Genomic DNA, 16708 nt, shown 5'->3' with positions numbered 1-16708 from the left:
GGACAGGCCCCTGGGAAAGCAAAGAAACGGGAACCACTCGCGGCCAGTCTCCCAGAGTCTCTGTCCTCAAGACCCAGACAGCAGAGGGGCGGCGACCCTCAAGGCGTCGGGAGCCGCAGGGCAGGGCTGAGGGCGGAGTCAGGGCGAGGGGCGGGGCGGGGCAAGGAGTGGGCGGAGTCAGCAGAGCTTGGGTGGGGCAGGCAGGGAGTGAGTGGAACCGGAGTTTGCTGAGGGGGGCTGGATGGGGTCGAAGCTGAGGGCGGGGCAGAGTCAGGGCGTGGGTGGAGTCTGAGGTCGGTGGGAGGGGCATGCGTGGACTCGGATCTGGAGGTGGGATCAGAACTTGGGGGCTGGGTAGAGCCCAGGAGTGGGCGGAGTCTGAGATCGGCGGGGGCGGGGCTTGGGCTAACGGTCCAGGGCTGTCCTCCCGCGGCGACCCTCGAGCGCTGGGGCTGTGGGCAGAACGCGCTGTGGAGAAGAAGCCGAATTCCGGCCGAGCGGGGGAGGCGTCTGGGCGGGGCCTGCGTGTTGCTGGCTGCTGTCCAAAAGCGAGAGCGTCTAGGTGAGCGCTCCCGGGAGCAGTCGGCGCGGACGCTGAGGTGAAGCCGGGTGGCGGCTGGCGGCGGGCCGTCGTCTGTTCCTGAGGGCAGGCCTCTGGGCCGCGCCGTCTGCGGTGGGAACGGTCTCCCTTCCAGGCTGCCCGCGGGCTCCTCGGGTGGCGGTCACCCCGGTGGCCTCGAGAGGTGGAAGCCGGCGGGGTGCGGTTCGGGGGACGCGCCGGGGTGCGAGCCCGGGTGCGAAGTGGGCAGCTGACGCCGGCTTCCAGTCCACACCCGCGGAGTCACAGTCACGTACGAACACAGGACACGGGTGGAGTGTGCTCGTCCGCGTGGCGCGGCCAACGTAGACGCGCGGGTGTAATCGATGCGGGGGGTATAAGCGCGTCCTGAGGTAACTCAGTGCATCACCGGCCCGCTCCCCCCAACCTCAGCCTGGCTGACGCGCAGCCGTTCTGTGGGGTTGACAGGTGTGTGCAGACACTTGCGCAAGGGCACCGGCCCTGGAGGTCCCCACCCACGACTCACACCCCGCTCCCCGCCACCTCGGGCGCCCTCTCCACAGTGTTCCCTATTCTAGAATGTCCTAGATTTGGAATCTTCAGGTACATTTTAAAGCGTGAAGGGTTTAAAAGGGACGGTTTTTAATCCCTGTGTGCAAGTCATGTCCCTTCCTCCCTCTCTTTCGTTCTTTTTTTCAAAGCAGTGTTTGGTTAAAAAAAATTAAGACTACCTTGAAAGTTTACTAGCAAGCTCTCTTTTTGTCTCCGTGCTGGTGAGTTCTCTGGTGATGGCCGGTTGCCCGTTTTCTTATGGCCAACCCAGAGTATGCAAAACTTGCTGAGTTCCCACTGAAGGAGTAAAAACTACCCTTTTGAATTGGATTTATAATAATTGAACAACTGTTCCCCTCTAGGCAAGGTGGCCAACTTTGTCAAAGTCTGTTAAAAAAAAAAAAAGTCTTTGGTTTGTGATGGAAGTTTGGGGGGATTTTCACGTACAGAAATAACCACATAAGAGGACTTCTCTGTAGCAGCTCCAGCACATGTCTGTAGAATAAACTAGACGATTATATAGGACCATCAATGCCAGCTCTTTGGAAGCTCTGTTGATCTAGAATAGTAGGTTACAATTTGTACTTGCTTCTATAATTTAAGTGCTGGACATAAATGTAAAATTAGTTAGTAACTAAAATTCTGTTTACCCAGAAAGTTAATTGTAGCAATATTATTCTCAAATTACAAATCAGGATTCTTTTAGGACTCGTTCATTAATTTAGTCAACAAATAGCTAGCAGCTACTGTGCCTGAGGTGCAAGCCTAATAGGCACTGTAGGACACAGTAAGGGCAAGGCAAGGCACAGCCCTTTCATCCTGAGCCCCATCCTGTAATGAGGGAATTAAGAATGCTGAGAGAAGGAATCGAGGCTGGGGGATACTTGAAGGAGGGTGATAAGATCTTCTCTTTGAGACCCCCAAAATGTTAAAGCTCTTGTCTTGGGAGGATCTGAGGGTGGGATTGGAGAGGATGCTCAAGGAAGATGGAACTGTGTGCCAAGGTCCCAGGTCCCATTTGTTGAAAGGAGAGCTGCTGAGGTATCTGGAGAGTGGTAATCAACTGTGGGGGGGCGGCGGGGGGGAGATGATGTGTATCTAATGTCTGTAGTATAGGGCCAGCCTCATAATAGGCACTCCACAACTATTACCTGTGACTTGGCCACCAGTTTATCTTAACTGGACTAGTTCCTTCACCGCCTTTCCCTTTTACCTTGTCAAGGAGCTGGGTCTGTGGTCTTGGGGCTGTACACGTCTAGCCCCACACCTGGCACTTGCTTTTTTTTTTTTTTTTCGCTTTTCTCTGAGCCGCCCCTCCTGTCCTGATTCAGTACCTGATACATGTCAGACACTCAACTCACATGTGTTGAATGAATAAACTATACATAAGATTAGGTAATAGCAGTACTCTAGATGAGGAATGACTGACCCTTGGACTGAGGAGATGGCACTGGAGATGGATAAACAGAGACTTTTTAAATATATTTGGAAAATAGAAGGGACAGCAGTTGCTGATGAATGGTTGTAATCTCTGTTTCATCATACTGGCCTCTTTATTTCGTGTTAATTTTGTATTTCTCAAAAACCTAGAGAAGTAAGTTGTCATTTCCTTTTTGTAGACAGACACTAAAGTATATCACCGTATATTTTGATTAACAGTAGGAAGTGAAGGAACTTCAAAGAGTTCATGTGATATTCCTCTAAGTAAGTAACCACCAAGAGATGTTAAGGGGTAAAATATTGGAGAACTCAGTATGTAGATGGATAGTATTTTTACACAAAATCTGGCTACTGAATAGTTTTTCTTCTCTAACCTCAAGTGTCTAGCTCTTGACAGTCTCTCAATAAGTGTTGGCTGAGTGGATGGATGAATGAATGAATCTGTCAGGCTGGTAAGTATTTCAGAGACTGAAATTGCATAGTGAGCCAGATCAGACTCAGCTGAAAAATAAGTAGGACCTTAACACTGCTAAATTGTTTATTCTGGCTTGAATGCAGAAACTGATACATTAGATAAGAATGAAAAGCAGTGTTCTCATCTGTCAAGAGCCTGTGGACATCTTGGCTCTTTATGTACACTATTTTGAATTCTCACAACAACCTTGTAGGGTAGATGTTATCCATATTTTTTGGATGAGGAGATTAAAGCTCAGTAATTCAAAACATTTGACTACAAACTAGTGGCGCTGGAATTCAAAATCATATTTGAGTAATTGTGCAGCCTTCTTGAAACTTATGCTATGCAATGTGTCCTGGAGTACACATTGGAGATGTGTACAGCATGGAGATGAGAGCATTCACTGTTAAAGAGGTGAATGAAGTGAAATCAAGTAAATCTGCTAGTTGGGTGTAGCTGACAGCTGTTATTACTAAAACCTTTTCTAGTGACTAAGTTGAGGGACAAGTCTCTTTCATTTATCTCATGTTTATTGAGTGCTTTTTATGTGGAAGGTAGCATTTGAAATGCACTCACAAATTGTGTGTAAGATGCTACTTCTGCCCTGATGGAGCTTATTTACCAATAGAGGGGAGGGTGAAGTACTGCCTATCCCCATACACAGTGTAACTAAAAGCACGATTCAAGGTGGTTACAGTGTAGTTTTGCTATGTTGTTTTTTTTTAAGTAGGCTTTATGGTAATAAATATTTAAATCTGCAAATGTCCCATTGTATCATCTCTCATCTGAAACTCTAAATTTGCTTAAACATTGACTAATTTTTTTTTGCAAAGTGTAACGATAACCCAATATGCAAAACAGAAAAAGAGACACAGATGTACAGAACAGACTTTGGGACTCTGAGGGAGAAGGCGAGGGTGGGATGTTCTGAGAGAATAGCATTGAAATAAGTATACTATCAAGGGTGAAACAGACCACCAGCCCAGGTTGGATGCATGAGACAAGTGCTCAGGGCTGGTGCACTGGGAAGACCCAGAGGGATGGGATGGGGAGGGAGGCGGGAGGGGGGATCGGGATGGGGAACACATGTAAATCCATGGCTGATTCATGTCAATGTATGGCAGAAGCCACTACAATATTATAAAGTAATTAGCCTCCAACTAATAAAAATAAATGAAAAAAAATTGAAACCTAACTATATCATTCATAACTTTAAAAGACCTTTTAAAAATATGCTTTTTACAGGTTGAATCTAGCTTACATGTCACTGTTGTAATATAAAATTTTTCTGTTACTTCACAACATTTCAGTGGGTTTAAAAAAAATAATAAAGTAAAAAAAAAAAGAAAAAAAAAGAAAATGTGAAGTAATTAGCCTCCAACTAATAAAAAAAAAATAAAATAAAATAAAATTTTTCTGGTACTTCCTTGGTGGTCCAGTGGCTAAGATTCTGAGCTCCCAATGCAGGGGGCATGGATTCGATCCCTGGTCAGGGAACTAGATCCCACATGCCACAGCTAAGAGTTTGCATGCTGCAACTAAAAATCCCACCTTCCACAACTATAGACTGAAGGTTCCTCATGCCGCAGTGAAGATCAAAGGACTTAACAAGCTGCAACTAAGATTTAGTGCAGCCACATAAATAAAGTTTTCCCAAAGAATGAGTAGAATATCCCATACTTTCCTAAATAAATTCTTTTTTCAGTCTTGGAATTTTTCAAGCTTTATTTCAGTTGTTTAACTTATGCATCTAAATTATATTTTCTAAAATGCAGATAAAAGAATGGCCAACTCCATTGCATCAAAGAACTTTACTGCACTTTCAAATCTGCATCCAAATATGGCTAATCTGGTAAGTTGCAGCAGTGCAGTAGTTAATTTGTTCTCTGTTGAAGCTTTAGGTGGTGATATTACATTATGTCAACATTATTGATTCATTTCAACACATGCTTGTATAATTGACAAGTATACAGGTACTCATTGCACTAGTGATTGTTAGATATTAAATGCTCCTAAACCTCTTTGTATTTATGCCAGCTAAATGAAAATTAGTCTTTTTTTGTCTGCACATTAGGAGATTATAGATATGACTAGTAATTGTTAAAAATTATTGGAAGTTTATTTGTATTAATTAAATATAGCAAAAAGTTAGACACAACTTCGCGACTGAACAACAACAAACTAAATATTTAATATGCACTCAAATTTAGCATGGCAAGATTAAGCATTTTTGTTAAGCAGTGTCTATTGTCCAATCAAACTGTCCAAGTTATATACTGAAATACTTGTTATTATGTTGCTTTTGTGACATAAAGGTACACAAAAGATGTGTTTCTGAAATCATTGTGTGAAAATTAATTTTGTCGAGAAGGGTTGTGGGGGCACCAGTCATTTCAAATTTGCCAAGATTGTTATTTATTTGAAAGGAATCTAGGTGGAATCATATTATAAGGTGAAGAACTTACTATAAAGCAATTATCATACTCCCTTATCTTTCCTATCCCCAGCAGTCTGCTGTTTACATTTGGAATGTGTAAATCAGATTTCTTAAAATGAGATAAATTACATATAACTTTAATAGTTTGCAATTTAAACTTTATTAATGTTAAAAATAATCGCTGTTACAGTTTTTCTTGAAAGGTAAACTCTTTGCTAATTGCCTCTTCAGTTAGAAAATTTTACTCAATATTCCCATTGGTTGTTTTCCTAACAAAATTCAGTGAGAGCTGCAGCATATGGAATTTTAAAAAATAATAACAGTGTGTCTAAATATAATAAGACTAGCTAATAGCTCAGCTAGGATGTGGTAGTCTTAAAAGCTTGCATGTATTTAAAATTGAACAAATTATTGCAAGGTTAAAGTCAGTTGCTAGAATTATGTGATATAAGTTCATCCTTTCAGAAAAAGATAGTTATTTTTATTTTTAATAGTATTTGAAAATATTTAATTTTTCTTTGTTAGTCACTAAAGAGAACATTAAAAATATTAAAGACATGTTAATACCTTCAAGATCTAGGACTTTAGAGCTTAGATTTATTAGCAGTGATATGCAAGTTTTGTTACAATCTAATATATGTTACTGTCCAGCATGTTTGCATTAAGAAGCTAAGCAATTTTATGTGGATTGTTAGAAACCCGTATAAAGAAAGCTTTGAAGACCATGGCAAATTAAATTGCATTATACATGTGCTTTGAATGAATTCAGTAAGAATTGATAGCATAGGGCAGTTACTGTGCTCCACCTAGTGATTGAAAATAAAGTAGAAACATACTAAGTATTAAATGATTATATTTGTAATAGCAGTTAACTGTCTTATTACTTTGTACTATTCCTTGTAGAATGAACATTTATGAAGTTCTTTTAGATGTTTGTCTGGAATAAATACATTTAAATGGTTCCTAGTCAAAAATGTTTGTTAGAGCCAGTAAAATATAACAAGTCCATGAAATTAAATTTACCATCTCCATCTGTGTTTAATATTCGTCTTCTATAACCTTTTTGTTTTTCAGAAAATAATCGGCATAGTTATTGGAAAAACAGATGTCAAAGGCTTTCCAGACAGAAAAAGCTGAGTTCTATTTAACTAACTCTTTGCTTCATTTTTCATCAACTGTGGCTTATGACTACAACAAAGTATATTTAAGTGATTAAATTTCTCATGCCTGTTTAACTCCCTAAGAGCAATGGCCATGTTCTCTATTGCATGGTAAAGTACTTGATTTAAGGCCACATGTGTGAGGGCATTAAAATCATTTTAATGGTTTTATTTGATATTTCTAAAGCATAACTTTAAAAGCTGTGTATACAGTATTAAAATAGCTAGTTAAATTGGTCAGCTCATTAATGTGTATCAACATGTACTTTCTGAGCTCCTCCATTGTGCAAAACCCAGTGTAAAGACTGGAGAAAGAAGTTGTAGTCTCTCCCATCATCCTCAGATATCAGAGCATCTGAGAGGATGGACGTGGAGCCAGATTGACAGGGCTCACCCCCGAGTCTGTCCTAGGCAGAGCCACAGAATCAGGGTAAACAAAGCTGGGATGAGACTTACATGAGCTTGTACATGTAAGAGTGTGTAACATAGAGTAGGAACTCCATGTAAACTGTCAGTATCAAATACAAGGACACAGGTAAATCTCATAGAAAACAGAAAGTGGTAGGAGGCCATCCAGCATGGATGTCAAGACAGTGTTGAGGGAGGGAAGCATGCAGCAGTATCTGTGTATTTATTCGAAGAACTAAATGATTCAGTGGGGAAAAAAATCATCTTTCATACGTGGGAAATACAGTTAAGTCTGGCTTTAGTGGTCCTTATTTAGTTGTCTATGCAACAGTTTTAGGACTATGGAAACATAATCCAAGACTAAAACAGATTTTTTAAATCAACTGACCTTCAGGGACTTCCTTGGCTGTTCCCAGCTGTCCAATGGCTAAGACTTCAACCTCCCAATGCAGGGGGCCCAGGTTTGATTTCTAGTCAAGGAACTACATGCTGCGAGGAAGACCGAAGATCCCACGTGCCGCAGCAGAGACCAAAACAAATAAGTAAAATCAACCGATCTTCAAACTTTTATAGTTTATATGCAGAGATACAATATAGAATACCAAAAGTAGCAATACACTATTACTAGCTTCTAAAGTGTCAGTGCTTTTTATTAAATGGTATGGTATAAATTCTTTGATACAGCTTGAGGAAATCAGAGCTCTAGTCAGCCAGCCAGTAATTTTGGCAGAAGACAGTTTTGTTTGAATCACCTGAGTAATCGTGGCTGTGTTAATTGACTTGTGGTATAGTGACAGGTGGGCTTCCCTGGTGGCTAAGTGGTAAAGAATCCGTCTGCAATGCAGTAGACCTGGGTTCAGTCCCTGGGTCACAAAGATCCCCTGAAGAAGGGAATGGCTACCCACTCCAGTATTCTTGCCTGGAGAATTCCAGGGACAGAGGAACCTGGCAGGTTACAGTCCATAGGGTTGCATAGAGTCAGAAACTACTGAGTGAGCATTACACACATATACACCACATTAAAGGGAAGATTTCTTTTTTGATTTAATTTTTTATATATTTATCTCTTTTAATTTTGGCTGTGCTGAGTCCTTGTCGCTGTGCACAGGCTTTCTCTAGTTGTGGTGAGCAGGGGCTACTCTTTGCTTTCTCTGGTTGCTGTTCTTGGGCTTCTCATTGCCTTGTCTGCTCTAGGGTGTGGGACTTCAGTAGTTGCAGCGGGTGGGCTCAGTAGTTGTGGCTCCCAGGCTTAGTTGCCGTGCGACATCTGAGATCTTCTTGAACCAGGGATCGAACCCATGTCCCCTGCATTGGCAGGTGGATTCTTTACCACTGAGCCACCAAGGAAGGCCCCTATTTTTTTCTTTATGACGATAGTCATTCTGACAGGTGTGAGGGAATAGCTCATTGTGGTTTTAATTTATATTTTCCTGATAATTAGTGATGTTGAGCATCTTTTCATGTGCCTGTTGGCCATCTGCATTTCCTGTTTGGAAAAAATGCCTATTCAGTTCTTCCTATTTTTTTAAATTGGGTTGTTAGGGTTTTTTTATGTTGAGCTGTATGAGCTGAAGATTTATGTTGGATATTAATCCCTATTGGTCATATCATTAGCATATAATTTTTCCCATTCAGTAGGTTATCTTTTCCTTTGCTATGCAAATGCATTTAAGTTTAATTAGTTTCCACTTGTTTATTTTTATTTTAGGAATGGATCCAATAAAGTATTGCTATAATTTATGTCAAAGTATGTTCTGCCTATGTTTTTCTCTAGGAGTTTCATGATATCTGGTCTTACATTTAGGTCTTTAATCCATTTTGAGTTTATTTTTGTATATGGTATTAGAGAATGTTCTAATTTCACTCTTCTACATGTAACTGTTCAGTTTTCACAGCACTACTTATTGAAGAAACTGTCTTTTTGCCATTGTATATTCTTGCCTCCTTTGTTGTAGACTAATTGACCGTAATTGTGTGGGTTTATTTCTGGGCTTTCTATCCTATTTCACTGATCTGTGTGTCTGTTTTTGTGTCAGTATCATGCTGTTTGTATTTCTTTTTTAAATTTTTAAATTTATTAATGGAAGGAAAATTGCTTCACAATATTATGTTAATTTCTGCCGTACAACAATGTGAACAAGTCATAGTTATACATACATCTCCTCCCTCTTGAGCCTCCTTCCCCTCCCCCAATCTCACCCCTCTAGGTCATCACAGAGCACCAGGCTAGGCTCTCAGTTAAATAGCAGCTTCTCACCAGCCATCTGTTTTACACATGATAGTGTATATATGTCAATGCTACTTTCTCCATTCATCCCACACTTTTCTTCCCCCACTGTGTCCACAATTCTGTTCTCTACATCTATGTCTTCCCTGCAAATAAGATAATCAATGCCACTTTTCTAGATTCCATACATATGTGTTAGTATACGATATTTGTTTTTCTCTTTCAAACTTACTTCACTCTGTTTAATAGGCTGTAGGTTCACCCATTTCACTAGAACTGACTAAAATTCATTATTTTTATGGCTGATTCTACACATGGACAGGATTCTTTGGTGGCTCAAATGGTAAAGAATTTGCCTGCGAAGTGGGAGAACTGGGTTTGATCCCGGCGTTGGGAAGATCCCCTGGAGAAGGAAATGACAACCCTTCTCCAGTATTTTTGTATTTTGTGTCTTCAGTATTTTTGCCTGGAGAATTCCATGAACAGAGGAGCCTGGCGGGCTATAGTCCATGGGGTCCCAAAAAGTCTGACACGATTGAATGACTAACACTTTCAACACACTACACATGGGCATTATCAGATGGTCAACACCAAAATCAGATTGATTATATATGTACCACATCTTCTTTATCCATTCATTGTATTACTTTTTTAATTAGCAAAAACAAAGAAATTTATTTTGGAATTTATTCTGGAAAGAAGTGCTTGCTGACCCCTAGTGGTATATTTTAGCTAGCACACATTTATTTGTTTTGAAATAATTTAGATCTGAATTATGACTTAGGTTAAAACAACAGTAAGAGAGAAATGGAGAATATAAACTAATATCAGGATGGTTCAAACCTACACGTTATTTCCCTCTGAATATAGAGGTAACTAGGCAAAGGGAACAGAGAGGTCACAGTGAGGTGAATTATCTACCTTGGCAGCTTTGCAATTCTTAAAGCATAACGTTGTAGAATTTATATCTGAAATAATTTTTTATACCATGTGTTTGAGTGTTTTAGCATCATAATAACCACCTTTGTTTAAAATTAAAACTTTTCATCTGAAAAATAAAAGCCTTGGTTTTCCCTTAGATATTGGATCAGAAAGGTACACTTTCAGTTTCACCATTCGTGATTCAACAACCCATTTTGTAAATGCAACATCCTGGGGCAGTGAAGATTACATAAGATCACTCTCTGACAGCTTTAGGGTCGGTGAATGTGGTAAGTTGGCACTGATTCTTAAACTGTTTCTCTTACAGTATTATTCCCTTGATGTGTTTGTGGTGACTACACTGAGGGCATCGGAGTGAAATAAGACATAATTCTTATTCTCAAGAATCTTATCAGAAAAAAGTCAAGTGTTAAGAGTATAACACAAGACATTCAGCGTTCAGTTGAAACATACAAACAGAATAATCACATACTTTTACTAGGAGCTCTATAATCTTTGGTTTATTTCTATTTCACTTTGCATCAGTCTCTCTTGTGACTGTAATCATTTATCTTTTTGTAAACATATAATGGAACTGCTAAGTAGACTTTGATAAAAGATGACTTGAATTTTTGATGGAATTTTAAGAAACTTTTAGTCTAAAATAGCAAATCTTCATATCCTCTACCTACCCCAGTATCTCTGTGATAGTACAGTATAGTATATTCAAAAGAACAAGACTTTGAGAACAGGTGGATCTGGATTCAAATCCAAATACTAACACTTATTTATTTGAGAAAATTTCATAATCTTGTTGAGCCTCAACTATGAATTAATACCCAGTAGATTCTTATGAATCTTAAATGAGATAGTGTGCCTGGTATGAAGTGTAGAATTTAGTCACTCAATAGATAACAGCTCTAGCCTCATACAATAAACAAGAAAGCAGTATACCAGCTCTCTTTCATGGTAGAAAAAAGAAGAGAAAGAGTAACACAGACAATTAAACTACTCCTCTCTAATCCTGCAATATCGAGCATCCTATTACCCATACTGATTACTCAGCACCCATCATACTATTAACTTCAGGGTTATATAGTATCTTGCTAACTGAATAATAAGGTAATTGGACCTATGGACTGTGAAGGCAGAAAACTCTGCAGATGTCTCAGGGCCCCGGACAAGCAGAAGCATCTGTGGATGCGTGCCAGAACAACACTTACATAGAGCTGAAGATATATTCGATGGTAACCTGCATTCTACACTGATGCTTGTTGTCAGGACGAGTGAGATGAGGGATTATAAGGATGTAAATCTGACGATGCTTATAAAACTAAATAAGAGTTTTCTGTGGCTGAGTAAAAAGATTATAGATTTTTTTTTTTTAAGATTATAGATTTTTGAATCAAAACAATTCTAACTCTACTACTTTCTAGATATAACACCTCAAGAAAATTATTTAACCTCTGTGAACTTCAATTTCTTCACTTGGAAAAAGGGATAATAAAGGGATGGTTGTGTGAGGAATTAACAAAATGCAGCACAAAATGTCTAACAATAGACCATAGGAAATGGAAACCCTAAACTATTAAGTCATAAAGCTGATAAGTTGTAAGTTTCAAATCAGGACCCAGATTTTGCACTGCTCTTTCTAACTACCACTATTGTTTTTGAGAACAACTTTGAATTGGGTGAAGATCAATTTAAGTGTTCATTTTATAGCAGGGCATGTTGTAACCACATCAGATGTTCTGTATAACTAATCAACAAAGTAATATTTTTTTAACAAAAGAATATTAATGCAGGTCATATGTCAGAATTTAAACACAAAGTATAAGAAATATCATCTAAGATCAAATTGATTGGTCATACCCTAGGATTCCATTGGTCACAGCAAAACAAAAAAAAAACAATTGTGAAGAATATTAAAGCAACTCAAAATTAGAAATAATACTGTAATGTTCATTGTTATGTACGCTTGTTTTTTAAATTTATCCTGTTACTTTTTTGGTAATAGCATCATATTTTCCCCTCTGTTATAGTGATTATTGAGAATCCTCTGATCCAAACAAAGGAATTAGAAAGAGAAGAAAAGTTCAGTCCTGCAACTCCTAGGTAAATCCAGCACAGAGGTCAACAACCTTTGTGCCAGGATGATTATTACTAATAAGTTTGTGTGTGTCAGATTAGCTGGGAGTGGTGTAGGGGCTTCCCTAGTGGCTCAGATGGTAAAGAATCTGCCTGCAATGCATGGGTTCTATCCCTAGGTCGGGAAGATCCCCTGGTGAAGGCAATGGCTACCCACTCCAGTATTCTTGCCTGGATAATTCCATGGACAGAGAAGCCTGGCAGGCTACAGTCCATGGGGTCGCAGAGTAGGACACGACCGAGTGACTAACACTTTCATTTTTTTCACTTACTAAAGATGTGTGTACTTCAGGTTGAAAATTCAGAGTTTAATTCTGCCACACAGTATTTATCTTTGATTATGAAATAATTTACCTTGACATAGGATCACATAGGAAATGACTTTATTTTTAATACGTTGATTCTCATTTTTCCCTGGTGGCTCACACGGTAAAGAGTCTGCCTGCAATGCAGGAGACCCGAGTTTGACCCCTGGGTCAGGAAGATCTCCTGGAGAAGGAAATGGCAACCTACCCCAATATTCCTGCCTGGAGAATCCCATGGACAGAAGAGCCTGGTGAGCCCTAGTCCATGGGGTTGCAAAGACTGAGCAACTAACACTTCACTTCACTTCTCATTCTTAGATTTACAGAAATTTAACTCATCATATTAAACCTGAAAAGTGAAAAAATAAATCTTAGAAGTCATATATCCATTTTACATCTCAGTTTATGACTCTCTTCACATGTTTTACTCTCTTAGTTCAGGTTCCCTGGAAGCAGAGTTCAGAGAAGACTTCTCTGCAGATGGTTTGTTGAGGCAGAGCTCTCAGAAGCAGCCTGGAAAGACAGCCATGAGGGAGGAAGGGGTAACAAAGCGGCAGGTTCAGCAGGAGCCCCACCTCATCCTGACGCGGGCGGGAGCTCTGGAGCATCAGTTGCACCTCAGAGTGCTACCCTCTGAAGAAAAGGGCCTGGGCTTTGGTACCCTGAATTTACAGGTTATTGGCTGAAGTCTGCTCATGCTCTTGTGGAGGCACTTCTGGCCGAGGGCAGATCTGGAGAGAGGGTGTAGCTGGTGAAGGGCCCAAGTGGGCACAGCAGTCTCTACTACATGCGCCTGCACACCTTTTGACCTCATCTTACAGGCCTCATTTCTCTGCAGCCACATGGAGGGTCCTTACTTTGTGAACATCCTGGCTCATTCTGCGCTAACAGTGTGGCGTGTTCACATCCCTCTGCAGAGAACAGTCTTATTTGCTCTTCTCAATCAAGTGTTGGGCTTCCCTTGTGGCTCAGCTGGTAAAGAATCCACCTGCAATGCAGGAGACCTGGGTTCCATCCCTGGGTTGGGAACATCCCCTGGAGAAGGGAAACGATATCCACTCCAGTATTCTGGCCTGGAGAATTCCATGGACTGTATAATCCACGGGGTCGTATCCATGGGGTCGTGAAGTCTGACACAACTGAGCAACTTTCACTTTTCACTCAAGGGTCAGCTTAAATGTCACCTCCTTAGGTCTTCCACATCTACTCCGTAGTAGCCCATTCAGTTCCCATTACTATGACTTAGTCCTGCACACAGGGTTATAGGTACCATCATAACGGTGGCGCTAGTGTAAAGAACCTGCCTGCCAATGCAGGAGACACAAGAGACATGGGTTCGATCCCTGGGTCAGGAAGATCCTCTGGAGAAGGAAATGGCAACCCACTCCAGTATTCTTGCCTGGGAAAATTCTATGGACAGAGGAGCCTGGCAGGCTGGGGTTGGAAGAAGTTGGACACGACTGAAGCAACTTAGCATGTAACACTGATAGCAAGCCTGGATCATTTGATTAATTGTTCTTGTCTGTTTCCCTCTCACGCGTGTGAGCACTGTGAGGTCATAGATCTTGTCTGTCTTCCTCACCACTTATCCCCCGGGCCTGGACTGCGGTCTAGCAGATAGTTGGCTCTCAGGAAGTGTTTGTGGAGCGAAGGCATGAGTGAAGGGGGAGAGCACTCCTGGCAAAGGGGACAAACACAAAATCTCCCAGCCTTTTCCAAAACAGTTAGTCATCTGAACCTCATGAAACTGTTGATACTCAACTTTCTTTCCCTCTAAAATGGCAGTTTCATAGCCTCGGAATCCGATGTGGCTGGAGTATAGGTAGGGGAACAGCAGGAGAAGAAGCAAGAGAGGTAAGTGGAGACCCTTCACAGACAGCTTTGCTTTTAGTGTCAGTTTCATTCTTTGGTGATAGCTAGCCCAGAAGATCTTTGAACTGGGAAAAAAGATATTCATATTCATGGTTTAGGAAGGTCACTTTGGCTACCTGAGGAGGACCAACTGTAGGGGAATGAAGCTTAGGAGACAAGACAGTAATTTGGGTAAGAAGTTATGAGGTAAACACCTAAAGCAGTAGCAGGGGAGGAGGCGGGGGTGGCTGGAATAGAGGGTAAGAAAGAGGCTCTGTGGAGCACACTTGGGAGTTGATTGGCCAAAGGGAAGAGCACCTCAAGTTCAGCCTGTACATACGGTGCATCTGTTCCGACAGAGCTCCAAAAGTGAAAGGAAAGTCACTCAGTCATGTCTGACTTTTTGTGACCCTGTATAGTCCTTGGAATTCTCCAGGCCAGAATACTGAGTGGGTATCGTTTCCCTTCTCCAGGGGATCTTCCCAACCCAGGGATTGAACCCAGGTCTCCCACATTGTAGGCAGATTCTTTACCAGCTGAGCCACAAGGAAAGCCCAAGAATATTGGAGTGGGTAGTCTATCCCTTCCAGCGGATTTTCCCAACCCAGGAATCAAATTGGGGTCTCCTGCACCGCAGGCTAATTCTTTACAAACTGAGCTATTAGGGAAGCCCATAGAGCGCCGAAGAGGTCAGGAAAGCATGTAGGCGGCACAGCCAGTGTCACAGAGATGGAGCCCAATCACCCCCAACACACAATGTTTTAGAGTGCTTTTACATCCTTTTTAAAAAATCTTTTTTTACAAAGAAAGAAACTGAAACTCAGATTATTGGGCAAGATCAAACTATTAGTGTGCTTGAAACTCAGACACTAATTGGTCTTTAAAACATTTTCTTAATGAGAATAGATTTTATACAAAAAAGTACTTTACAGTTTTTCAGTGTTTCTAAGAGGACTTCCCTGGTTAAGAATCCACCTTCAAATGCCGTGGACCCAGGTTCAATCCCTGATCAGGAAGCTAAGATCCCACATGTGGTAGGACAACTAAGCCCACGTGCTGCAACAAGGATCCCACATGCTGCAGTTAGCACTCGAGGCAGCAAAGTGGTGTTTAAAACACTTTCTTAATGGAAATAGGTTTTATACAAAAAGTATTTTACAGTTTTTCAATGTTTCTAAGAGTGAAAAGTATAAATCTTAATATAGTTTTTAAAATATAGTTTAAATTACAGCCAAAATTTAACTGTGAACTTTGAAATATTTTTCTATTAGAAATCATTTGATATTAACTTTGTGTGTGTGTTTTTACAATTTAGTGATTATAAACTATTGCTCAGTGAGAATCACTCAACGGTGAAACTCTGTTCCAGTTATGAAGTGGATGCCAAGTTACTTTCTTTGATATACTTACCTGTTAAAGAGTCTTGTGATTATTATTCACTGGGTGACATTGTTGCGAATGGACACAGTCTTGATGGGAAAATTATTAATATCCTTGCAGCTGTGAGGTCGGTAAGTTAAAATCCCAACAAAGCCCAGTTCAGTTTGGTGGGGGAGTTCTAGCATAGTATTTGTGTTAGGAAATTAATAATCACTGAAGTAAAATTTCCTCTATATCTTGATCCATCCTCAGTTGAATTTAGAAAATTAAAGGAAAGTAGCATTTTACCTGAGAATCAGTAGCAAAATAATATTGTATTTGAATGTTAAATGCAGCACACAGTCATAAATGATTCACTAACTATATGAGAGCTTTTCATACTTCAGTTAGCAAAGGCATGAATAGAAAGAGTAAATTCATTGACTTGACTATCTCCAGGAAGTTCTTTTAAAGAGTGTATGTTGAATAAATCAAGGAGTTAATTCAGTGCATGTTCTCAGAGCTGCCCTGAGATGGGGGAACAGAGTGAGAAACCCGGGGTGCTGTGGTAGGGGCCCTGTGAGCTATCGGTGCTGGAAAGCAGGGCAGAAAAACAGTCCTTGGGGTTCCAAGGAGTGTCTCACCACCTTTTGCGTCCATACCTCCCTCTTAGCAATTACAGCAAGTTTTGAACTCCATTGGACAGACTAGAGTCACTTGACAGGGAGCAAATTTCCACAAAATAAAGTACACAAATAAAAATAAAGGAGCAACAATTCTTCAGTATGCAGAATGATGGTAACGGGGGGCGGGGAGGGAGGGAAATAGATTTAAATACTTGTAGTTAATGTTGTAAGTACTTGCTAATTCATTTCCATGTTAAA

At 40.6% G+C, this 16708-nt stretch overlaps 1 protein-coding gene across 1 annotated transcript in view; it reads left to right on the top strand.

The window, feature by feature from the left end:
- Positions 1 to 397: 397 nt before the first annotated feature.
- The window catches only part of MEIOB (meiosis specific with OB-fold), a 32105-nt gene continuing 15794 nt past the window's right edge, over positions 398 to 16708 (top strand). The window contains exons 1-6 of the mRNA XM_043915578.1: positions 398 to 562; positions 4784 to 4860; positions 6520 to 6577; positions 10320 to 10451; positions 12204 to 12276; positions 15781 to 15976. Of these exons, the coding sequence (XP_043771513.1) occupies positions 4792 to 4860; positions 6520 to 6577; positions 10320 to 10451; positions 12204 to 12276; positions 15781 to 15976 (528 nt within the window). The 5' untranslated portion in view covers positions 398 to 562; positions 4784 to 4791. The remainder of the gene's footprint in view (positions 563 to 4783; positions 4861 to 6519; positions 6578 to 10319; positions 10452 to 12203; positions 12277 to 15780; positions 15977 to 16708) is intronic.

Source organism: Cervus elaphus, chromosome 10 (genome assembly GCF_910594005.1).
Source record: "Cervus elaphus chromosome 10, mCerEla1.1, whole genome shotgun sequence".
NCBI lineage: Eukaryota > Metazoa > Chordata > Mammalia > Artiodactyla > Cervidae > Cervus > Cervus elaphus.
This window is presented reverse-complemented; position numbering and strand designations above follow the sequence as displayed.